General features: G+C 30.9%; 1 protein-coding gene across 1 annotated transcript in view; it reads left to right on the plus strand.

Moving 5' to 3' along the window:
* The window catches only part of LOC127738961 (ryanodine receptor-like), a 154,684-nt gene that overhangs the window by 83,608 nt on the left and 44,055 nt on the right, over positions 1-27,021 (plus strand). The window contains exons 68-84 of the mRNA XM_052250461.1: positions 2,061-2,307; positions 2,930-3,048; positions 3,364-3,474; positions 4,099-4,337; positions 5,323-5,404; positions 6,637-6,663; positions 10,446-10,594; positions 10,994-11,174; positions 11,427-11,545; positions 12,188-12,363; positions 12,946-13,104; positions 13,871-13,888; positions 15,389-15,667; positions 24,165-24,188; positions 25,794-25,850; positions 26,419-26,553; positions 26,889-26,927. Coding sequence (XP_052106421.1) covers positions 2,061-2,307; positions 2,930-3,048; positions 3,364-3,474; positions 4,099-4,337; positions 5,323-5,404; positions 6,637-6,663; positions 10,446-10,594; positions 10,994-11,174; positions 11,427-11,545; positions 12,188-12,363; positions 12,946-13,104; positions 13,871-13,888; positions 15,389-15,667; positions 24,165-24,188; positions 25,794-25,850; positions 26,419-26,553; positions 26,889-26,927 — 2,161 coding nt within the window. The remainder of the gene's footprint in view (positions 1-2,060; positions 2,308-2,929; positions 3,049-3,363; positions 3,475-4,098; positions 4,338-5,322; positions 5,405-6,636; positions 6,664-10,445; positions 10,595-10,993; positions 11,175-11,426; positions 11,546-12,187; positions 12,364-12,945; positions 13,105-13,870; positions 13,889-15,388; positions 15,668-24,164; positions 24,189-25,793; positions 25,851-26,418; positions 26,554-26,888; positions 26,928-27,021) is intronic.

Raw genomic sequence — 27,021 nt, forward strand, 5'->3', positions numbered from 1 at the left:
CTCATTGAAATGAGTTAATCACTAAATGATGCCTCAGCTAGTTTTCATAACTTTATTTTAAATTTTCTTTTGATTTGTTTTTAGTAATATCTTTTATATTGCCATAATTAATTATTACACAATAATTAATTATTACATCTTATGAATATGAGAAACAATAGAAATTGTTTCTTAATTATCATATTTTATGAAAGTTTCATCGATATTATTTGCTTGGTTAATATTGTGGTATATATTTTTGCATACCGGTATATAATCCGTAGGTAATGTAATAGGAACATTTTATTTTCAATAGTGACATTCCTGTATTTATTGAGATAAACTTCCTTTTATAGCCGACTATTTAGTATGGGTTTTTCTCATTGTTGAAGGACGTACGGTTGCCTATAATTGCTTACATCCACTTTATTTGAACTTTGGTTGATAGTTGTCTCATTGGCAATTATACATCATCTCCTTAATTTTATATTCAGATAATGGTTAGAAAATGTCTTTGCTAAAGAAATAATCTGTTGATGTTCATAATTCTTGAAAACTTTACTTTATAACCCAATTAAATTAACGATATGTTTGAGTTGTACAATACATATTGGAATTTATGGGCAAGTAAAAATATATTTCTATAGCCCTGGACCTAGTAGGAGCACATTTATATTACAGTACAAATAACACATGTGTTAACCATATTTCATTGCTACTTAGCAGTTCATTTTTTTTATTTCTAAATAAAAACTGCTAAGGTCAAACAGAAGATTAAAGTGACCTTATGTTGGAGTTAAATTTTTGAACATTTTTAAATGATCCTTGATGAAATTGAAATATTGTGGATTCATTTATTATCCTGGCTACCATTTTTGTGGATGGAAGAAAAATTGAATTTTTTTGGATATTTGATTTCATGGTTCTGCCAACATCTGCATATAAGCCTATAGAAAATGTGTTTTTAGTTGAACATTTAAATTTGTGGATCGCCTTTACCCACGTAATCCACAAAAAATTGTATCCCACGATTAATAATGAATCCAAAGTAGAATCCATCACTTGCAGAAGAATTATTTAACACATCTGTGGTTTATGCTGTAATATCTAATATCTACACTTACGTGCATTCATGTCAAACTCCAACTTTATTACATGTGTCTTCTTTTCATGTCTTACATTATATAGTTGTTTTCTGTGTAATACTTGGTGTTTGTTTTGATTTCTGTGAAAAAGTAGACTCGTTGTTCTTATAATTTGAGAAAATTTAAATTACAGTTTCTTTTGTACAATTTCAATATTTATGTTGGTGTTTAGTGTTTTGATTGTAATAGTACATGTACATGCATCATTCATGTCTTGGGTGTCATTCTATAGTGTATTTTTATTTTTGTGTCTCGTATGAAGATAGTTCTGTTGTCAAGAATAGGTTACACATATGTCTGATGTATAATTTCTTGTTCAATGTACAGCGGCATTTGTAAATTTACTCATATATGCTTTTTTAGAAAAATTCTGAAAAAAAAATGATTGAGAATTTGGGTGAGGGACAACATGTTAATTACATATTTCATATGTCATAGGGGCAATACTTGTTCTTTATTATGAAGTTTATGTTATTTTGATTAAAATTCTATAAATGGTGGGTAAAAAAGTTCCTATGAAAACATCTTGAAAATTGATCAGAATATTCATTCAGATATGTTTGGTTTGTTTTTTAAGAAGTACAGAAATGTTAATAAAGCATTTAAAAAGAAATTATTAACTATAGTTACGAAAAAAAAATATCTGTGAAGTGTTTTAATTGAAGAATATAAAAAAACCTGTACATTTTACTCATACATGAATTTTGTTGGGAGAAATGAATAGTGGCTGAAATTTATATCATTAAAAAAAAACCAAGGAAAATCATTTTCCATCAAAAGAAAAATCATACATGACAACAAAATTCATTTATTTATGATTATGTAATTTATTGTTGTATACTTATGTCGTTTTATTTTCTTTTTCCCCTCTTTTTGCACTTCTGTCCATCTTCCTTCACACCTTCCTTATTTGTGCCAACCTTACGGTGTACCTAGCCACGACACATCAATAGAGAGACACACCAGTAGAGCTTCTGATTCTAGGAGAGACAAAGGAGCTAAGAATGAGAGTGAAGTCAATGTATCAGCCACAGAAAAGAGATTTGCGTACAGCTTGTTAGAAAAGCTACTACAGTATTTTGACAATGCATCAACGAACATAACACAGACAAGACCCAGTTCAAGGTTCAGTAGAAGAGAGAGTTACTCAACTGCAACTGAAGATGTCAAATTCTTTGGAAAAGTAAGCATGCTTTTGTTTAAGATTGAAAAGTTTCTACAACATGTGATGTATATATATTGAAAACCATTTCTTTTAGTATTAGAGATTTATAATGTGTTTGATACTACTGAAAAAAGAGTTCTTCATAGTCTATTGGCATTTCCAAAAAGTCTTTTATGGAGCCTGAAATTGACGATAAAACTTTTAACGAGATATGCTTAGAGGTATCATTGATGAAGAGCAGGATACTTTCATTTGTTTATTTTTATTTAAAAACTGACTTATATAAAAACATATCCTGGCTTTACTTTTAATTGATACTTCTAATCAAACTTGATTATAAGGCTTGAAATCATTGTATTAAAGTTATTCTTTGTCTGCTTCCCACCATTTTACTGAAAGTGGAGCAAACCATTACTATTTGTCAGGGTAGGCAAAAACTTATTTCATACGTACATGTTACCAATTAATTTTAAAAATAATTTATTGCATTTTGATTACATTGCAAGAAGCTTCATTTAGATTACAATTACATTTACTTGTGTAAGAAATGTAACAAATAACATTACAATTACTAACTAAGAAATGCTAATGTCTTACTTCTAAGGACTCCTTGCAAATAATGATATTTTTGCAAATTTAGGTTGTTCTACCATTTGTGGAGAAATACTTTGCTGCTCATCGTGATTATTTTATTGGATCCAGTACATCAGCAGGAGGTAGTGCATTGGCATCTGTAAAAGAGAAAGAAATGACTGCTAAGTATGTACAATTTTTATATATATGTGTATAACAGTGTATTGTTATATGCTGATTTCTTGCAGAGACTGCTATGTGTTATTGTAGTCTCAGTTTTTTTAGAGTTGTAGTTGGTGTCCTTTTCCAAAGTTTTAAATAATTGACCTTTTATTTAGATAAACGATGTTAAGCATAGGTGTGCTCGTTTTTTCAATTTCTTTTCATTTTTTCCATATGGTTTTTAGTGTGATTGAGTTTCCGTCTTATTGACTTATACATCACATCTTCTTGTTTTCACAGATATAGATATATCTTTGTGTAATTGTTATTTATTTTCAGTTTGTTTTGTAAATTGGCTGGGACACTTAGAGGAAGAATCAATGCCTTTGGACATGATGTGTGTATATCTGTCAGATGTTTACAAGTACTCATACAAGCTGTTGATGCGAGGTAGTATAAGAAACAATCGATGTATTTAATTTGTAGTTAAAACTTCAGGATAGGCATGAAATTATAACATCTCTATCAAATAAATTTGTAAAAGATTGCAGAAGGCACTGGTTAGAATTGCAAATTATTTGTTGGATAAGCAATTAAGGAAAGTAATTATTAGCTCTTGCTATAATGTAATGCACTGAAATCAGTGTTGAAGAGCAGGATACTTTCATTTGTTTGTTTTTATTTAAAATCTGACTTATATAAAAACATATCCTGTCTTTACTTTTAATTGATACTTCTAATCAAACTTGAAATCGTTGTTTTAAAGTTAAAAATGGGGAAGCGCTTAGTTCAATTTACTTTATAGTTATTAAAGTAGAAGACATGCTTTTAAGAAAACTTGTAGATGCTGTAAATGCAAAGGAGTCTTCTATTCATCATCTGGACCATGATTAAAACAGTTATTATTTTAAAAGACTGGGATGTTCTTTGTATAGCAAACATTGAAAAGACTGTTCACCTAGATAATTATAAATATTATGATTTTGACTAAGGTCCAGATACCTGAATTGATATACTAACATGCTTCTTATTGGATATAAGTCTGCTGACTGAAAAAAAAAAGTGCTTTTACAGATCGGTTGTAAAGAACAGTCCCGAAATGGTTAGATCCTCTCTGATGCCGTTCTTTAACAATGCTGCTGATGACTTAGCTCAGGTTGTGGAGAACCTAATGAAAGGACGCTTCAGCCATGTGAAGGGAACAATCACTAGAGGAGCCACTAGTCTGGACTATGTACATATGGTGTTACTTCCTGTGTTGTCTTCCATGTTTGATCACTTAGGACGACATCACTTTGGACCAGACTTATTAAGTAAGATTTCTGCTTGTTACATTATAAAGTCTTTATTGTTTAAATTTACAGTTGTAGCCTTTTTGGTACAGTTTTGATGCACTAGTGGCTTTGCATTACATTTAGATTTCTTGAAATCACTGATTATTGTTGTAAATATGATGACAGATGGAAAGAAATGATGAACAATGTCATATAGCTCAACAAAAAAGACCATCATATTTTCTAAATCAGAAACATTTTCAAAATGGTCCTCTGTCTGGTGTCTTTGTATTACTCCTGGCTTTGGTATTGAATGGATTTTGATTTGATTTTTGATTTTTGGTGTTTTAACGCCACTTTTTAGCACCGCTTTTGGGCTATTTAGTAGCGGCCAGTTTTTATTGGTGGAGGAAGCTGGAGTGCCCGGAGAAAACCACCGACCTTCGATAGGAAAACTGACAATCCTAGTCAATTAAGATTAGAGTCGAGTGCACCGCTCGAGCGGGGTTCGAACTCACAACCTCAGTGTTGACTGGCTAGTGATTACAGAAGTAACTACTTAGACCACTCGGCCACCGAGGCCCCTGTATTGAATGGATGTTTGGGTTGTAGAAAAGAAAAACATCAGATTGATAAAATATTTTGGTTATTTTTCAATTACATTGGCTAGATAAAGTGTAGGGAAATATATATGTCACTACCGTATGTATTCAGGGTTAAGGAATTATTTTGGACAGAAAGTATAGTTTAATTGGTAGTAAAATAGAGTCAAACATGATAAATTTGCTGTCTTTGAAGTCACCTTCATCAGGAAGTTCAGAACATCAAGTGTAGAATGGCAAAATAAGGCTAAAAAGAATTATCAAAACAATCTTATGTTAATTTTACCTGAGTTTAACTTTATCAACTTAATAGGAGCTCATCTAAAAGTGTATTATAAAACAAGTATGTGCCACAGCAATAGTATTTCACATATTTGAAATATATTTTATCATACATAATTCTAGCTTTATTCTGTTTTTAGCTGGAGATATACAACTGTCTGCATACAGAATATTGATTTCCCTGTATTCTCTTGGAACAACCAACTCATCTATTGTGGAAAGGTAGTGTACAAATTTTCAAATATTGTTCTTCAATATCTTATATCATTACAGTTTCCATTTAATGAATAAATGTCTACTTTTGCCATAAGATTTCATGCATTTTTTCATTTCAAAATATCTTTACCATAAAAATGAAAACAACAGTTACAGCAAATCCTCAAAAATCATGATTAAAATACTAAGGATTTTCTTATGTATAGTATGAAAGATAGAAGCCGATATTAAGGTAAAAATATCTTCATCAAACAGATGATTCCATGAAAGTTATGTAAAATTTAAATGTCACAGATATTTTTATTATACCCCCGCTTTAAAAAAGTGGGGGTATACTGTTTTACCTCTGTCTGTCCGTCCATACGACGTCCCATGAATATTTTTCGTCGCATTTTTCTCAGGTACTACATTACAAGGATTTTTGAAATTTGGTTTCAAGGTTTATATGAGTGAGCTATACCGTGTGATGCCTTTTCAGATTCATCACTCAACAACTTCCTGTTTACCGAACACTTACATATTTTTACAATATTAAAATTATCCATATTTGGGCAGGGGTATCATCAGTGCGCGGTAGCTCACAGTTTCACTTGTTTAATTTACTGTGTGTTATCTGCCTGTCATCAGGTGTGCTTGTGGGTAATATTTTTGGAAAACCATAGTTAAATGAAAACATTAATTACATTTATAAAAAATGGAAAAAAGTTTGAAAACAACGACTTCATTCTCCTTTACACGTCTGTTTGAGTATGTGTGTACTTGAGCAATCAACATGGACCTCAAACATAGGTCTTGGCCAATATATGGTTAATAAAAACTCATAAAGACTGCTACAAAAGACTTACTGTATGGTATTTGATATTCTATAACTTTCTTATATGGCAAGTAGGCAGTGGATAAAATACTTTTATAACCCAGAATGTTATATTCATTGAGGCCAAGAGCCGAGGTTGATATATAATACTCCTGGGTTAATAAACATTGTACTCACTGAATTATATGATTTTTAACAGTACGTTTTAATATATATAATATATAGAATATAACTTAATGACTGGCACTGTGCCAGTTGTTTGAATGTTATATTAACCTCATGTGAGGTTATCCTTATGTGAGGTTATACTCGTATAACCCTAACAACAATAAGACAATGTAATTTTTTTATAAAAATACCTAATTACGGGAAAGAAGATGTTATCATTAGTTTGATAGTAATAATTATATTTTATTTGATGTAGGGAAACCATTTTGTCAGAATTGTCAAGGTATAGCATGGTGTGAAGCTTTGTTGCACCTACAGTTATTTTGTTATTTCTTGTTTTAACTCTTGTTTTTTAAAACACCATCACTAAAACTGTGCAATCTTCCTTACTTTTGTGCATGTAATGATAGATTTGTACATGTTTACCGCCCTTTCAGAGAAAAGGAATATCAAAAAAAATTTCAAAATTATGGAGTCTTTATTTTACTTCTATCATCATAATAAGACTTATCTTAAACTATTATTTACTCTATTTATTCAACAAAATGCATAAATAAAAATACCTTTATAATAGATTTCATTGAAAATTTGCTTACTTAGCTGTATTGACGCTATCAAGATCTGTTACTCATGTTTTTTTTATTATCTGCAAAAAATCAATGACAACTGTCTGTTTGCATATTATTTCAAAATTCTATCATTACCGTAGAAAGGCTTGTATAGTCCGCGGTTTTATTCTCCAAAATTGGACCTTCCAGACGGGGTGCGGACTATAGAGTACAATAAGCAAGAAATAAGAGAAAAATTTCAATTTCGCGGGCGAGGTGGTTTGTTTACGTTCCGCCATCTTTGTTATTTATATTGTAGAGGGCGCTCTTATCATTTTTCAAACTAATAATTTTAACTCATCCATATTAATAAGTTATTTCTATTCAATATCAAATTAATACTGATAAATATAAAAACTAAACCTTTCATTACAAATTTCTCGTTTCTTTTCAATGCATTGGTTGAAATAAACTGGTATCTGCTTGATTGAAACGATACAAACATAGTGAAAAAGACAACCGTAAACCAGCTTAGAATTTGTAAACTACAAAACGTAATCGGTCATTGTTCGTTCCGTTTTGGTGTTTCATACTGACTAATATGGTTTGTATTAGCTTAAGACCCTTCAAACATTAATGTGATAGATATATTAAAGACTGTTTTACAAAAGGATGGAACTGTTTTACTTTCAAAGTCGTATTATAGTGATATCTGTTATGTACGGATTTCGACTCTCACCGGTTAATTTCTTCCTTTACACGTGCTTTTTAAACTTCCTGTTTAAACATACACAAGTTTCTAAATTGTTTTTTAAGTGAATTAAACTTATTTTAACAATCATGAAGCGTTCTAGAATCATTTACAAGCAGTTTCAGCTTCTGTTTGATGATGGAAAACAGGGTTTTCCAAGAAAATACCGCAAACGACCGCACAGGATTTGAAATTACCGGAGTTTCATTAGACCTTTTCTAACAGTTACAAAAAGTTTTTTTACCTAAAATTTCGTGGGGAGAAGGGGGTGCGGACTATGTACCACTGCGAACTATACAAGCCTTTCTACGGTAGTTCTTATGATTTTTTTTTGCTTAACTGTGTTTCCTTCTTAATAATCCCTACAAAAAATACCATTTTGCAGTTCTTTTGCTTAAAAAGAAACTGGATGATGTATACTCATTTTGAAAACCAAATTAACACTTTTTGGGTAAAGATTGCATGAAATGCAATCAAAACCCTATGGAACTGACTTGATATCAAAATTTTTCCAAGGTTTATCACTACTTTTGAGATACACATAATAAAGTGCATTGATCATAACATTCTAAACATCCTATCCATGAACATTTCCAGAAATTTATCATTGAAATATATGCTCAGATATTCAAGTTAAAAAATAATGTTATACTTGTCAAGAAAATTACATAACTTTGGCAAGGTGCAGTAATCTAATATCTGTTCTAAAAATATCAATGATGTCATTGTTACAGTAATCTTTAAAATTGAGTTATCTTCCTTTGTCCATATATATTTGTAGTTGAATCAACTACAACCAATGTTTTTACAATGCAATGTTTAATTTTACTTCCCACTGATAAATTAAAGCAATCTTTACCCTTCAGTGCTTACATGCACTTTGATTAAATTTTGTGGGTAAGAAGCACTTTTGTGGATATACCTTACATCAGGAAAGCTGAAACCTAATCATTAGAAAGCCAAGGATGTATATATACCTAAAAACTTGAGCTAGATAACCAAAAGGGACTTAAAATTTATTGCTGAATTAATCTCAGGTGAACTTTCCCTGAAGAAGTTTAAATATAAGTTTCATAATAATTTATCAAGTGAGAATTTACAGAGAAGTATGAAAAGATTCTATTGATTTTAGGAAAAGGCCCCAATGAATTCACATTTAGAACTTTTTATCGTAGTACCGGTATATTTTTGTCAGCAGGATATATATTTAAGTTAATCTCTTATTATGATTTAACTTCACTGGACCAACACAATTTATTCTGCTTTCTCTCAATGTTTATCTAATTTATGAAATTTATGTAATATTACAATGAAATAGTAATGGCAAGTTTTCAGAGCTGAAAATTTTGCATTTTTGATTGTTTTTTTATCGTTTTAATTCTAAAAAATAATATTTTAAACCAATTCTGTAACAAAAAAGATGAAAGATGATATGCAAACCATTATATGTGGTTAAATAATTTTGATATAAAAAAAAGGAGAAAATACTATTGAATAAGCTTAAAATGATAATTGATCTGGATAAATCAGTTTGCAATTTTATCTTGAAAATGATGAATTCATAAAAAAAAAAATTTATATTAGAATATCAATATGTTGTTTAGAATATGTTTTTACTTGATTTTATTGTTGTAAAACATACCATGATACAGTCTGTAAATATTGAACAAACCTCAAATACAAAATGTTACAGCAGAAAACATATATGTGTTAACCAATATACATTTTTTATAAGTGATCAATTTATGTTGATTGTTAATGTTACAATATCCATTTTATTGACCACTTGTAAAAAATGGTGAACAGATGAAAGTTTTTTGTGGTAAAATTGTTTAAAATGGTGACTATTGTAGCAAAAAGTAACTCATCAATAAAATGTTATAGTACCAGTATGTACATGCTTCAAAATCGGAAGAGCTGGAAGTTGCTCAAAGATCTTTTCAAGAGACTAGAAAAAATACATGTAGAAAAATTTGAATTTGGAAGGTGAAGAAGATTATGAAATTTTTAACTATCGAAACATTTGAAATTTAAAATCTTGCCTTGTCTAAACAAATTGATTTTATAGGCATAAAATCAATAGAGATAAGAATTTGGAAATTTTGAAATCAGGAGTTTGTGCATCTAGAGGTCACTTTTTATTATAATAACAGCAGTTATTTTTAAAAATATATTTGAAGCTGTTTTTTGAGAGAAAAAAGTGATATTAGAAAGTTTTTTTAACGGATATAGTATGTCTGTAAATTTATAGATTATCCTTAACTTGCCATTGTTATTCCATAGAAACCTAGAAGTGTGTTGTATTTCCTTTAGTTTTATATGATTTTAGTGTAGAGATGTTGATTTAGTTCCACTTGATAAATCCTCTAGTTTTTGCACATAAACACATTTGCAAACTGGTTTTATTCTGATTGTATTGTCATGTTTAGAAATGTAAATTTCTGAAATTGACATTATTCAATTTATTTCTTAGAAAACTATGACAATTTGATATTTTCCTCTTGTATATGAGCAGCTCTTTTTTTTTTAAATTCTCTCTTAAAACATCATGCTAAATATTTGTTTGATTTATACAAACTTAAACACAAACTAAGATTTCATGTCAATAGTATGGCAACTAGCAGAGAATTTGTTTTAGAAGAAACTATAGTTAAATCCATTGAATATTGATAGATTCATTTAAAATGTAATGCTTATTATGTATACATGAAATATTTGACTTAAAGTAAATAACAATAAATCAATCTTCTTATATTTTTTAATTAGGCATAGACCAGCGTTAGGAGAATGTCTGGGTTCCTTTGCCAGCTGTTTCCCTGTTGCCTTCTTGGAGCCAAACTACAACAAGTACAACAGGAACTCGATACTGTTTGGAATAGAAGGCAAAATTTCAGAGCACTCTCTAGAGGCTCAAGGTAGGATTAATTTAAACTTATCTTTGCACAAAAGCTAGCTAAGCATTTGTTTGTATTTCCAAAGAAAGTCTTTGATTGATGGAAAATTATTTTTTTTATCGTTAACTTTAAAATTTAGCATTATTATGGAAATATGGAGATAAAGCAGGGCATGTAAATTAAAAAACAGTAGTAGTACATCTTATTTAACTTCTTTCCTGAGTGTCTTTCAACGAATTAACCATTGATCAAAATCTTTTTTTGGATAATAGGATGTACATGTATATTGTACCAGGAAGTAATATTCAGTGTCTTCACATTTTCATTTTTATTTTAGTATTCACAATTTTGATGTTATCCAATCCATTTACCTTTCTAATTATGTTAGATAATCAAATTATTTTGTATTATCTATTACAGAGGTTATGGACCAGCTAAAAGAATGTGTCCCAGAACTTGAGAAAATCATTACAGAAATTGAAGAGCTAGCAGAATCTGGAGGCAAATATCAAGAGGCTCCACATGTGATAGAGGTGACACTACCCATGTTGTGTAGTTATCTCCCATATTGGCTTATCCAGGGAAAACTTATGGCTGATGGGTAAGTTGAAATAAGTTACTTGTATTATTGCATTACATTTAAAGTATATTTTTCTGTTAACAAATCAGTACATTTTAGATTTGACAAAACAGCTAAAAGTATAGTAGGCAAGTGGACAGAATATTTTGATAATTCTTTTCCATTATATTAATCTCTAATTGCAGAATTTTAGATATGTATGTTAAATGTCTTGAAAACTTCTAATAAAATTAATTTAAAATGTAAAATTTTTATTTTAATTTGATTTTTCAGTTCAAATAGAGCTTCCACAGTAACAGAAGAACTGATGAATACAGTTTTGAAGAATGTACTAAAACTTATATTGAGTAATATTGGTACATTGGACGCACCTTGGATGAACAGAATAGCAAGTATGTGTCAAGGGCATATGATTGATCTTTTTTTCCAATATTAATTAATATCTTTCTTTGATGGTGGGGATATAGACATAGTTTGCTCATTTTTGAAGGTCATACAATGACCTATATAGTTGTTAACTTCTATGTCATTTGGTCTCTGGTGGAGAGTTATCTTATTGGCAATCATACCATATCTTCTTGTTTTTATATAGGGATGTTCTCACATTCACATTTGGGGATGCAGTCCTCCATAATCCAGGGAATGGATTTCCATGAAAATTCCAGAAATTCAATACTACTGGATGGCATTAAGCACCTCTTATATTATTTTTTTTTATTGGAATGAATTGAGTTTTCCAGTATCTATATCATTTCGTGAAAAGCAGTGATATAAATTTTAGATCTCCTTAAAATTTATGTAGATCCTTAGTAAAATCCTACATATTCCTGCATATTCCAGTTACATTTAGTCTTCAGTACATTTGAAAAGGAATATGATGGAAATTAAATTTCCAGTTTTGAAATACTTAAAATAAACATATGGGAAATCATTCACTTTTAAAATATTGGTTCTTGAAAGTGAACTTATTTCTTTTGGTATTCATATATAATGAAATGTATCAAATTAAGTATTTATAAACTTCTGTTTCACAGCTCGTACTCAGCCTATTATAGCCAGTTCTACACCTGATATGATTAAAGACCATTTCTTGCCTATTGCTATCAAATTGAGAGAGAATGGTAAAACTGTGGACCTAAAAGACAAGAAGTTGTTAGCCTCCAAACATGGATCCAATGAAGTAGCTGATTTAGAAGCGGAGGTTCAGACTGTAATTATCTTCTTTGTTATGAAATGGATTATTTGACTGCCTTTGTGTAATAAATCAAAAAGAAAGCAAGAAAGTGGAATTTCATGAACTTGTTGCTTTGGGAAAACTTTTTAAGACTGTCTCAGAAAGTAGAACGTGTTATTTATATTAGATTTGGCTAGGAGGCTCAAATAAGTTTCATGGTGTTTATTGAATGGGAGAACAGTAAAGGTCCTGCATGTAAGGGGGAATCTGGTAATTACATATTATAAAATATTGCAAGCAGCAATAGGATTATCAACAAGTCATTTCTGCAAAGGTTAAATTAGTGTGTGTGTGTCAATGCACTTTTCCGGATTTACCTACGTCAGAAATGCAAAAAAAAAATTTTTACAGCCAAAAGAGGGTGAAGTATACGGAAAGCTGTATAACCCCAAATGCATCTATGTTGACATGATAACAAAGTGTTTAAATCAAGAATTGTTATCACATTAGCTTTAAAATTTGAGATCATTAATACAATATTCATCATGAAAAGAAATGATAAACACTTCGCTAGAAACCCAATGCAGAGAATTCACATACATTGTTCTTTTATTTCAGGGTTACTGTACATTGGTTAGAGATATCTATGCATTTTATCCACTCCTAATAAAGTATGTAGACTTACATAGATCCCAATGGTTGAAGAATCCTATGCCAGAAGCTGAGGAATTGTTTACATGTGTAGCAGACATTTTTGGCTTGTGGTCAAAATCATTGGTATGTATTGTGCAGTTTGTCTGGACATTAAGAATCTCCTTTTTTTACTACATGTATTTGTAAACTTTCCATGAATTGATCATTCATGTAACATTCCTTCCTATCTATCATATACAATCTGACTAATGATTATTCTCAGAGCACACGTCTTTCATCTGGAAAGTAGCTCACTATATTGGAAGTTGAGCTTCTTTTCATTTATTGTTTACACACTTGAGAACCTCCATCCTTGCGGTACTTAATCTTTATATTTAAGAGGTTCTACCAGCTGAAATTTATTATTTAATCTGAAATTTTGGGACTGATCCAGTATATTTCTATTGAAAAGATTTGAAAAAAATTTAGTTGAGAAACTAGAATCCCAGCTGAAAACTTACTAATTTCTATTTCTTGACTGAGAATTCTGTCACATAGAAGCATTAACCAATTTTTTTGTCACTTTAGCTTAGAATATTGATAGCTAGATTTCAATTTAGTCAAATTTTTGACAGGATCTGTTTAGATAATGGAGTAACAAAATTCTTTGTACTGTAGATTGAATGACTGTTTTTCCACATCAACACAGTTATTTCCCTTTGACCTACATCCTTCTACACATAATATGATAACTTTTAACAAAAACCTTTCATTTAGAATGATTGAATATTAGACTTCCTTATTCCAACTAATTATACAATTAAAAATCCCCTCCCATAGAACCTGCTTGCATATTTCTATGTGTATTCCTGAATGTTGCTTGTAACTGTGTGTTTATATATTTCTTTAGTGGTCCACTGGGAAACAGGTGAGTTCATTGCACTTACAGGTGTTTAGTTATTACAATTTACAGGTGTTTAGTTATTGCAATTTACATTTTAATGCATGCAAAACAGCAACCTTTTATCAGGAAAGATTTCATAATAAAAAACGCTGGATTCTAATGTCTGTTTTAAGCTTTATGACATATACTGAAATATATTTGTATCGTCCTGAAATGTTAAACTGAAATGCTTAGCTATGGTTATGATAGAATGAACTCAGTAGCTAACAAAAATCTTGCTGTTTTGCTAATAGTCAATCCATTGCTCGATGTAAATGGTAGAGGAGACTTCATCTACCATTGAAACAAATATGTTATGAATTTTATATTTATACTTTAAATAAAAAAAATTTGTTTATTTTAAGATTAGGTTATCTTTTTTTTCTTTTTTTTTTCACTCATTTAAAATTTTAAGAATAATTTATTTTGCAATTTAGTATGCACATCAGTTTTGTATGAAACACCATCAGTAGAACTTTGCAAATCTTAAAGGGTCCAAAATGTGTCTAACAGATCTTGAGTGTCAGGATGTAAATAAAAACCAAACTCAGATTTGTTGTAAGCCGGGATATAGGAATATAGGAATGCACCATACTCTCAGTTAGTACATAAATCTTGAGGCTGACTTTAAATACAATTCTCTTATGGTTGTGGCCTGTTATCTATTTCCTGCATGAAGAGATATTTCTCGTATCACACTGCTCTGAGTGTAATAAGAAAAAGTGATAAGAAAACTGCATTTATTTGATTGGCTTATCCAGAATCAAGAGACGATATTTTGACATTTCCGTTGGCTATTTGTTAGGTCATTGATGACTTTCAAAGGTTAAAACGATGAACATTTAGTCGATAACAACAGGCATATGTGATTTCTTCAATAATGCACAAAACACTCACACATTTCACCTGAAAATCTTCCTTTTTGTCAAATTTTATTACATTCTGAAGCTTACTAAAAGTTATAAATGTCTGATGTTAAAGTTTGATGCTGGAACAGGACAAATGACGTCATACTGATATGTTCAAATGACTAGATCAACGATTCGCAGAATTTATATAGTGCTGACCATCAGAGAAATACGTTTAACAACTCATGAAAATTGGATATTGCTTGATATCAAATCTCTTTATTTAATTTAAATAGTAATAATAAACTCGCTGAAAGCTCCTTTATTATTGTCTTATACATGTACTGAAATTAGATAACTCGAGTTGATATCAAGCGATATCCAATTCTCACTTGTTATGAAACTTATAAATAGCATGTAAACTTACTGACTTACTTATGGGTTTTGAAAACATTTCAATGTACATATATAAATATTTGCATGCTTTTAAATTTTTTGGTATAAAGGGGAAAAATTCAACGATTTAGACTTTGAATGACCCATCAATGATTGGAGGTGTAACTTGGCAAGTATACCCTAATTCTTATTTTTTAAAATTAATTGATAACAGATAACAAAAAATTCTTTATCGTTACAGATGTTTAAGAGGGAAGAACAAAACTTTGTAATGGCTAATGAGATAGACAATATGGCCCTGATCATGCCTAGTCAGTCAAAAACTGTCAAACTGCCTCAGTCTGAGTTACAACCAGAAGGCACAGTGAAGAAAACCACTAAAAAGAGGGAGAAGAAAAGACTGGAACCTCACAACAGTTTGAATGTGGCTTGTCTTAAGAGACTGTTACCCATTGGTCTTGGATTCTTCAGTGGCAGGGAACAGGAGCTACTACAACAAGCTAAACAGAAATTGATAGATGTATGTATTTTGTTTTATTATTCCTTTGGATTTATTGGATATTTTGTCTTTTAATATAATGGAGAAAAGTCAAGTTACTTTTTAATTGACAGTTAAAAAAATGCAGTTGATGGGAGACCTGTTAAAGCTTAATTATCAGAATAAAGTTTACTTGATGATGAAGAAAATACTTTAAACCAATTTATAATTGCAGTTAATTTTTATACGACCGCAAAAAAATTTTTGTGGTCGTATATTGGTATGACGTCGTCGTCGTCGTCCAGCGTCGTCCGAAGACACATTGGTTTTCGCACTCTAACTTTAGTTTAAGTGAATGGATCTCTATGAAATTTTACCACAAGGTTCAATACCACAAAAGGAAGGTTGGGATTGATTTTGGGGGTTATGGTACCAACAGTAAAGGAATTAGGGGCCAAAAATAAGCATTTTTGTAACTTCCAAACATAACTTGTGTGTTAGTTTATGGATCTCTCTGACATTGTACCACAAGGTTCCAAATCACAAAGGGAATGCTGGGATTGATTTTGGGGGTAATTGCCTTAAAATTTTAGGAATTAGGGGCCAAAAAAGGGGCAAAAAACAAGCATTTTTCTAGTTTCATGACAATAACTTGTGTGTAAGTGTATGGATCTTTCTGAAATTGTACTACAAGGTTCCATATCACAAAGGGAAAGCTGGAATTGAGTTTGGGAGTAATTGTCGAAACGTTTAGGAATTGGGGGCCAAAAAGGGGCCAAAAATAAGCATTTTTCTAGTTTCCAGACAATAACTTGTGTTCAAGTGTATGGATCTCTCTGAAATTGTACTGCAAGGTACCATACCACAAAGGGAAGGCTGGGATTGATGATGGGGGTAATTGCCTTAATATTTTAGGAATTAGGGGCCAAAAAGGGGCAAAAAACAAGCATTTTTCTAGTTTCAGGACAATAACTTGTGTGTAAGTGTATGGATCTTTCTGAAATTGTACTACAAGGTTCCATATCACAAAGGGAAAGCTGGGTTTGAGTTTGGGGGTGATGAATCATAAGGGGGTTCAAAAAATTTGGGGGGGGATTTTTTTTTTTTTCCTTTTTTTTCTTTTTTTCCTTTTTTTTTTCTTTTAAAATTTTCCATTTTAAGTTGGTTATTTCTGATCTATATTTAAAAGCAAATAATAATGGACCATCATCCAAACATCTGTGATGTGATGGATGAAGGTCATTATATGAGGAAGCCAAGGGCTTCCGAGGGTTAATAGTGAACCTTTTATTATGTGCCAGCCACACGCCTATTTTACAGTTGAGTGATTTTTTGTATGTCCAGGTAGTATATAAGGCCAGGTGACCTGAGTAGTATCCTCTTTTATTTTGAGGCAAACAGTAAAATCTCCAGTGTAAATGGGTAGTAACACGACCAGTATTTGCATTTATATCAAACCTCATCGGGAATGGGTTTTCACTAGGGAGGGTACTATTAACCCTCGGAAGCCCTTGGCTTCCTCATATAATGACCTTCATCCATCACATCACAGATGTTTGGATGATGGTCCATTATATATCATAACCCGGGCTTGACTCGGGTTAATAGTGAACTCTTTACAGCCAAAAATGCAAATACCAACAAGAACAACAAGAACATCAATCACCATAACCAAACAATTGGTCTCTCATACTTTAACAAGTATCTATGTATGAGCCTAAATCATATCAAAGTATTTAACTGCAGATAAAAAGAAAATTCATCTGTCTCCATACATGTATATCACTTGTACGAAAGAGAATACACAATCACCAATATGTCTAACTTCTATCTTTTTATTCCATGTATTAGATGTTTCTGTTTTCATACCAAAATCATAAACAGTCTCTATTATCTATTAATACCAAATATAAAACATCCTCTAGTAGAAAATCTAACTACCACTCTACATAATATGTACATGTAGTAGATCATAAATTATCACATTTTGTCTCAATAACATTACTCCAAAACTACACAGAATTGCAATGACTATCATGAAATAATAGAATATTTCTTTGTTTTGTGGAATAAAGACATAAGCTTCATAATAACTTTTATTATGTTCAAAAACAAAAATCTGTTACAATCTTCAGAAAACAATTAATACTCTATAAAGTTCACTTTAAAATGCCTCTCACATGTAACAAATATAACAAAATAACACTGTTGTTTTCTCATTATTCTTAAATTATCACATTTTCTCTATGCTTCTTCTCAAACGTTCTCGAAATTTAATGCTATTGACTAAAACTGTTCGATTCAACTCCAAATGTCAGCAATCTCCTGTTGCAAAAAACCAAATGGAATGTCCAAAAACCATTCATCTCGCAGAAATGCTAGATACATCATAACATGTACGTAGAAAAACCATAGCTGATCCTCCTGGTCCACCATACAGTTCCTGTAAACCACTAGCTATAAATAAGAATTAAATACTGTTTCAGTATATGATGGCAATGGAGTTTCAATATCTTTAAAATAAAACTTTTGAAAAGTGTAAGCTGACCTCCAGTTAGCAGTTTTTAATATATCATTCAGTGAAATTCCAGCTTGTTTAGCAGCTGAAGTTGAAGCACTACGATATGAGTGTGCCTTAAATTTGTTTATATCAATTCCTGCATTACCTAACACTATTTTCAACCAACGAGCAATAGTTGAAGTTGTAACACGTTTGAATGTTCTAAAAGAAATGAATAAATTTTTACTTTTTCGAACATCCTTTGTCCGTAAAATATAATGTTTAATACATCTAACAGGACAAATATCCTGTTTTTGATATTTATGTATGATAACATCCAAATTAGATTTGTTTGGTTTAGTTGTTTTTAGTAAAACTGGTATCTTAAAAATCAAAGAATTGTCTGTTACAGATACAAATCTCAGATCTAAATTAACAAGTGTTTGTGATCTTTGAGCTGATGACAATGCAAATAAAGCAATGCATTTCAGAGTTAACATTTTTAGAGATAAATTCTCATTTGGATATAATTGTGATAAGTACTTCAAAACTGTACCAACATTCCATGTAAATGTATATCTAGGTAAAGACGGCCTTAAATTAAAAATGCCTTTCATAAATCTAGTTATGTGTTTATCTTTTGCTAATTCAGCCATACCCATTAATGTCAGAGTCTGACAAATAGCTGATTTATGAGAATTAATACAGCTGTAAGATTTTTTGTTTTCATACAAAAAAGATAGATAATTCAAAATTTGTATCACAGATGGAGAAGTGGAATTAATTTGTTCTTTACTACACCACAAAATCCACTTCCTCCAAGCATATTCATACTGTTTATTGGTTGAATCTCTCCATGATTCGGAGAGAATTCTAACAGCTCTTTTTGAAAAGCCTTTATCAATGAGATATCGCTGGATACAATACAAGCGATAAGGAATAATCTTCGTTTGTTCATTGAATGTCTTTGACCATTGTGAGCCAAAGTTAATAGATCTGACCAATTTGGTAATTTTAGTGGAGTAGAAATTAATAATTCTAATAATTTTGGAAACCATGTTTGTGTGGTCCAAACAGGAGCTATAATTAATGCCTTCCTTACCTTGTCCTCTTCTATTTTCTGTAGGACTCTTGGCAACTGACTGAAAGGAGCAAAAATATATGGTAATAAATTACTCCAAGAGAGAGAAAATGCATCTGAAGCATAAGCTTCTGGATCAGGAAACCAACTAACATACTTTGGCAGTTGTTTGTTTAAACGAGACGCAAACAAATCAATCTCTGGGTTAAATAAACTTAAAGTCACTTTTTCAAAAACTGAACTATTTAGTTTCCACTCTGAAGAATCATTAAATTGTCTAGATAAATTATCTGGTTGTATATTTTGTTTTCCTGGGATATGTACCGCAGATATAAATACTTTTCTTTCAGTACTCCAAAACCAAATTTCTTTTGCAAGTTTTAAAAGTGATAATATTGATCCCCCTTGATTATTGATGTATGCAACCGCTACTGCGCTGTCTGTTCTAACACAAATATGACAATCTTTAACAGATCTACAAAGAGCCTGCAATGCCAAAATTATTGCTTTTAATTCTAACACATTAATATGATTCTGACATTCATCTATATTCCATCTACCTTGGGTACAATCTTTCTCAAATACTGCACCCCAACCTATCAACGACGCATCAGTTTGTAAATAAACTTTTGGAGGCTCTTGTCGAATTGGACAACCATTTTCTTTTTTAATATTTTGAATCCACCATAAAATCTCATTTTTACTCTCCACCGACAAAGACATATGAGCATTAAAATTTTTAAAAGATTTTTGTAAAGCTTTTGTTTTGTCAATGTCCAAATATCTATGCTGTAAATGTGCAAGTGTAATTGCATGATAAGATGAAGAATATAACCCAATTAATTGGGCAACCGTACGAATTTGTGTAATCTTCCTTTCAAACACTTTGTATGAAATTTCTATAATTTTTTGTATTTTATCTTCTGGTAAAAATACCTTGAACAAAACTGAATCAATAATGAATCCCAGAAACATTGTTCTTTGTGAAGGTATAAAATTTGATTTCTCTATATTTATTGAAAAACCTAGTGATTCTATTAAATCATTTACAAAATGTGTGTTTCTTTTTGCTTGTTCGAAACAAAATGCTTGTAATAGGGAATCATCAATATAAAAGAAAGAACTAATGCCTAACTGTCTCACATGTGAAAATACCACTTTCATGATTTTTGTAAATATTCTTGGAGCCGAAGCTATTCCGAATGGGAGACATTCAAAATTATATAATTTGTTATTCCACATAAATTTCAAATACTTTTTACTGTCTTCGTGTATCGCTACAGACCAATATGCCTCGGACAAATCCAGGCTTGTAAAAAATGCATTTCTAGAGATGCTTTTCAAAATAACTTCAAGAGTTTCTTGTTTAAAATGATAATACTGAATATAACTGTTTAATTTTTTCAGGTTAATAACTGGTCTAAATGTTCCATTTTTCTTTTTTACAAGAAAGAGATTTGAAATAAATTCACCTTTCTCATGGTGTGAAATTTTAATTGCTCCCTTTTTTAACATATCAGATACCTCTGTATCAACTAGTCTTTCCTCATTTTTATTAAATTTTATAGGTCTTGGAATTATTTTCTGAACTGGTATCTCATCAAATTCTATTTTGTAACCAGTAATTGTTTCTAATACCCAACTATCTGATGTTAATTTTTTCCAATTTCTAATATGATATTTTAATTTACCAATGTTTAAGCCAACTTTTTCAACATGTTTACATGTAATACCAACCTTCAATTTTTTCTTCTGTATTGAGAATTCATCATGGGTTGCCTGTATGACCCTCTTGGGTAGCGGCTCTGCCCTCTGAAATTGCCTCTTGGGTTTGACATACCAAACCGGTACCCTCGCCGATAGGATCGGCCTCTGTAGTTTTTTGAACTGAAAGTTTTGTTTATCTTTTGTGCATCATTAATCTCCCGAAGTCTTTTACTAATATCATCTCCAAAGAGTTTTTCACCCACGACCTCATTTCTGTTACACAATTGATGGAATTTACGTTCAATATGAGGCTTCAAATTCATTCTCCTTTTAATAGATAGCTCAAAATGCAAATTACACTGTATAGAAATAGCTCTTGAAATTAACTCTCTCATTGTCTTAATACAAGGATTTTTCCCTCGTAATAATTCCGCCACCTTAATCAAAGGGACCATGCCTGCCCCTGTTAGCTTTTGAATATTCTGAGAAATCAAATCCTCAGTCTTAGCTCTACGGGCTAAAAATTGCCAAATTTCTGGGTTAACAGGTGGTGGTACTAAGGCTTTACAATTGCTAGGTATCTTGCTATCCTTAGTCAAAGATGTAACATCCGACTTTTTCTTACAAATTTTTTCTATGACTGATGCTATCGAAGGGCTGACCTCAGAATCAAACCGTTCATCGTCCTCAAAAATTTTTGGCATTTCATAATCAAACTCCTCGTCTTCACTTTCAACGACAAGTTGTGTGGGATCAACATTACTCTCATGTTCAGACAAATCATCAGTTTCAAACAAATTGAAAACATTTTGGTCATTTTCGACCTCATTAATGTCATTATCTTCAAGTTCCTGTATAAAACTATGGGAGTCACTACTTGGACCTGCAGTACCACTACTATTGACATTTATTGCAGACACAATATTACTAGATAAGTCAGCAAATAATTGTTTCAGTAACTCATTTTGCTCGGCTTGAGCTTGTTTACTTTTAGAAGTTTTTCTGGGAGCCTTTGGCTTACTACAGCTAGCGGACGGTTCGTCCTGCGTAATTTGAATACTTCTTTTCAAAGGTGCTTTGCCTTTCTTATTTTTGCCTGGACCTTTTCCAGGTCCTTTTTCTGTAGGCACAACCACTGTTTTCTTATTAGTTTTTACGTTTGTACTCACAGTTTGTGAAATAGAATCTATATCCGGTTTATCTAAAACCTGAATGCACTCCGGTGTATTTGAAGCGTGATTCACACTTATATTTTCAGAAAACCCGGAGAAACTTGCGTCAAACTCATCCTCGGAAGCAAAAAGCTTCATAATCTCCTCATAGTTTCTTTCATCTTCAGATTCTGAAGAAGATGGTCTACGAGACCTTGCCATTTGAAAATCTATAGTATAGACACGTGTATCGATCAAACAGGGTCTGCTTGATACGTACTTAAATGCGTGCGGCCTTGAAATAAAAGAGGATACTACTCAGGTCACCTGGCCTTATATACTACCTGGACATACAAAAAATCACTCAACTGTAAAATAGGCGTGTGGCTGGCACATAATAAAAGGTTCACTATTAACCCGAGTCAAGCCCGGGTTATGATATATAATGATATGGTAGGAGATACACACCAAACAGGATGTGTAAATTATTATATAATAAGTATTGTGCAATAGCAAGAAATTTTCAATTGCACAGTATTGCACAATAGCAAGAAATCTTCAATTGCACAGTATTGCGCAATAGCAAGAAATCTTCAATTGCACAGTATTGCGCAATAGTAAGAAATATCCAATAGCACAATATTGCGCAATAGCAAGAAATTGTCAATTGTACAGTATTGGGCAATAGCAAGAAATATTTAATTGCACAGTATTGTGCAAAAGAAGATACTTCATATAAATTGCTTATTTCTTGACCAATTTCAATGGGGTTTTATTCTTGAATTCTTGGGGTTTTTTAATATGCTGAATCATACCGTGCATTAAGTTTTTGGATTTTGGGCCCCGTTTTTAAATTGGTCCACATTGAGGTCCAAAGGTCCAAAATTAAACTTTGTTTGATTTCATCAAAAATTGAATCATTGGGGTTCTTTGATATGCCGAATCAAACCGTGTATTTAGATTCTTAATTTTTGGTTCCGTTTTCAAATTGGTCTACATTAAGGTCCAAAGGGTCCAAAATTAAACTTAGTTTGATTTTAACAAAAATTGAATTCTTGGGGTTCTTTGATATGCTGAATCTAAACATGTATTTAGATTTTTGATTATGGGCCCAGTTTTCAAGTTGGTCCAAATTGGGGTCCAAAATTAAACTTTGTTTGATTTCAACAAACATTGAATATATGGGGTTCTTTGATATGCTGAATCTAACCATGTATTTAGATTTTTGATTTTTGGGCCCCGTTATCAACTTTGTCCACATTGAGGTCAAAAAGGTCCAAAATTAAACTTTGTTTGATTTCAACAAAAATTGAATTCTTGGGGTTCTTTGATATGCTGAATCTAACCATGTATTTAGATTTTGGATATTGGACCATAATAGGTGAATGTCCAATTTAAAATTTTTAAGTTCTTAGACCACATTCATTCTGTGTAGAAACCTATGCTGTGTCAAATATTTAATCACAATCCAAATGCAAAGCTGTATCAAGCTTGAATGTTGTGTCCATACTTGCCCCAACTGTTCAGGGTTCGACCTCTGCGGTCGTATCAAGCTGCGCCCTGTGGAGCATTTTATTGTTTATTATGTTTAGACCATTCAATCTGATTTCACAGTGATATAATTTTAAGATTTTCTTCTGTTATTGTATTCATATTAGAAAAGATCCAAGTCCTACATATTCACAATGATTTATATTCTTGTTTTTTTTTCAACTTACTAAAGTCGAAAAAATAAATTTCTAGCAATTTTTTTTTACTGTACTTACATGTTAGTTAATGTGTGGAAAGTGTTTTTTCTGTATGAACCTTTAATAGGTTTGCAAATGCTAAATGTTTGGAAAGCTAGTCAATGGTGTGATCTGTACAATAGAGAAGGTCATTAATGAAAGAAATTGAAAAGTTCACTTATGATGCTAGCATTATATGAAAGTTAGCTGTATCAAGACTGACACGCCAATACTATATTAGTAAAAGAAGCAACACAGTAGAGAGTAGTGCCATTTGAAATGCTTATTTTGATATCACATTAGTGCTTTGGTAGAGATCAATATAAGCAAGAGATATACATTGTAGTATGAAAAATATGTTAATTATTTTCAGAGCTTTGCTGAAGAAATGCTAATGGTACAATGTTTTGTTTGCATTCTCCATAATAGATTTATTTACTGATATCATATGGTTTCCTTAAAGTTGAAAAAAGCTGGGTTTTTTACCCTGTTTGAAAAATAACACAGCATCTTTAGAACTTGATGAAGAGAAAATAGTGATTTCAAAATTGACAATTTACTGATGAAGAGAAAAAGATTCCTATTATCAGTTGTATACATTTTCAGGATATCTAGATTTTTACTGCTGGTCACAAGAAGTTTTCAGTCATGAATTTTTACTATTCAAAACTTTATTATAAGGAAATTATGAGCAGATTTTTTTTTTCAAGGGTGCAATTTTCACACTTGGGAAAATATTATAACATCTGTACAAAATAAAATCTAGTATTTTACGGATCAGTTATTTATCACCAAAATCACAGCAAATAACAATGATCTTATGGAATGAACATCAGTGAATGAATTTATAATGGTCCATTGTTTATTTCTGATTGTTGAGAAAGTTTGTTGGTGTTCACAATTACTAGAATGACAGATATTTATGACAATGAATTTATGAATATAACTGTATGTACTGTGTTTCAACGCTTACCTTTCTTCTTTTTCTGCCAAAGTAAAGCATTCTAAAAATATGTATATCTGAAAGCAAAAAAATAGCCTTTAAATTTTTCCTTAAATATATGCAATGTTAATCGTTTAAGAGAAGATATTTACTATCTGGTGTTAACAATTACAGTGAAACATATTGGAACCAAAATCCTTTGGAACAGAAAACTTTCTTTTATTAGACAAATGTTTGATTTACATATATAAGTTTACAAACATTATTCATTTCTTGTCAAGTTTTTAGGAAAGACAGGTTTCGCTTTATTTATATAGCACAGTACACGACAGTGAAGTTTTGCATGAATTATAGAAAAAGCACATTGTTTGTCACGTTACACATTGTCCTGTTGAAGTTTTGTATTTTTAGTTAGACTTATTTCAGCTGATATTTTACAGTGCTAAACAAGAAAAATCCCTTTATCATCATGAACAAATTGGTATAAGTTTCAAATATTTTTAACATAGAATTTTATGGACGGACAAGTGGGTTTTTTGGGTTTATTTTAAATCTTTTAAACAAAAACTGTTCCTGTTGACAATTCCCAATCCCCCCGATTTTAATCATCATGATTGGGCAGTAAACCAAAGAAGTAAGTTATTTCATTAATGGCAAAGAAAATATAAAAATACACAATAAATTAACATAGTCATGTATTTATGTCGTATCAAAGTTTTTGATAATATATGTATTATGTGTCATTTCTTGAATTCATATTTTATATTATTTTAGTTTTCATAACTTTTTAATCAAATGGTTTTATTTCTGTTAAAATGTATTTGTTGCTTTATATTCATTTTTTCATTAACACAATTATTTATGTCATGTGCAAATCACAATATATTGTATTGTATCATATAATTTAATATTGTATTGTATCATAATTTAATATTGTATTGTATCATATAATTTAAGCAAGTATGTATATATGCTTCTTTTTTTTTTCTTTAAAAATGTAGTTTGTAATATAGTGTTACTTATATTGTTCTAAAACTTTTTCTGTTACTTTGTGTCCAGGAATCAGAGGCAGATATAGAAGACTTCTTGTTAAAAAGTTTGGAAGTTGAAGAAGGGGTAAGTACAATACTTCATTGGATGAAAAGAGAAAGCATGTTTAATGTAAGGATCTACCATTCTCTAAATTTCTTTAATGAGTATAGATCCATATCACATCTTGACATGTTCAAGAAAAATCAACACTGTTTGGCATAATTAGTTTCATTAATAACAAATTGAAGTGAATACTGTGGATTCATTATTATTTCTAGGATATCAATTGTTGTGTATTTCATGGGTATATATGAACCAAAATTTTTTTAAATATTCAATGAAATCAATTTTTTTGTTTAGGCTTGTATGTAGAATTTGGCGGCAAAACCATGAAATCAAATATCCTAATAAACAATATTTTCTAAATCCACGAAAATTGGTACCCATGAAAATAAATGAATCCCCAGTAGAGATGTTGAATGTAAAATATACAAGTGAAGACTTCTTCAGGTTAGTTCAGCACAAAGATGAAGGCAAACATATAAATATTTCGTCGCCTTTTGTTTATATTTTAATAAACAGACCAAATACATTTTTTGTAGAAATTTTATGTTTAGAACAGTTGTTATTGAAAACATTTTCTATTGTACAGCCCACAGATGAAGCAGTAAAATGGCAGAAAGTGTTATACCGAAAGATAGGAGGATCTACCGATATGCAGCTAGATCAATGCAAAGTTATCGACCGTATATTATCAATGGCCAAGGTCATGCATGGACTGCATACAGTAGGTTTTCCAGTTTTTTTGGGGTTTTTTTTTATATCAAATTAACACTTGATTTAAACTTATAATCCAGTAGTCTGTAGACACAAAATCTGAATATAATGTAGAATTAGTTCATGTTGTAAAAATTAACTACCGTTATGCTTTTTTTCTAGTTTTTAGTTTTCTTTTTTAATAGAATTTTCTAACCTTTTCTTTGTTACAGGACTTTTTTATGATTTGAAAAAAAAAAAAATAAATAAAAATCATGGTTATCTTAGTGACAATCAGTTTTTACTTTTGTAAAATAAGGTCTTTTATTTGAAAAATGAATTAGATTTGAGAGTAAATTATTGTAGATCGATTTTGTACCAAGGTTTCCAACACTAAACATGCAAGTAAGAGAGAATATTATCAAGTTAAAAATTGCTAATATTAACGCCATGAACAAATCACAAACATTTGAGCAGATATTTGCTGTCTTTTTTTACC

Source organism: Mytilus californianus, unplaced genomic scaffold (genome assembly GCF_021869535.1).
Source record: "Mytilus californianus isolate M0D057914Y unplaced genomic scaffold, xbMytCali1.0.p SCAF_4, whole genome shotgun sequence".
NCBI classification, from domain to species: domain Eukaryota; kingdom Metazoa; phylum Mollusca; class Bivalvia; order Mytilida; family Mytilidae; genus Mytilus; species Mytilus californianus.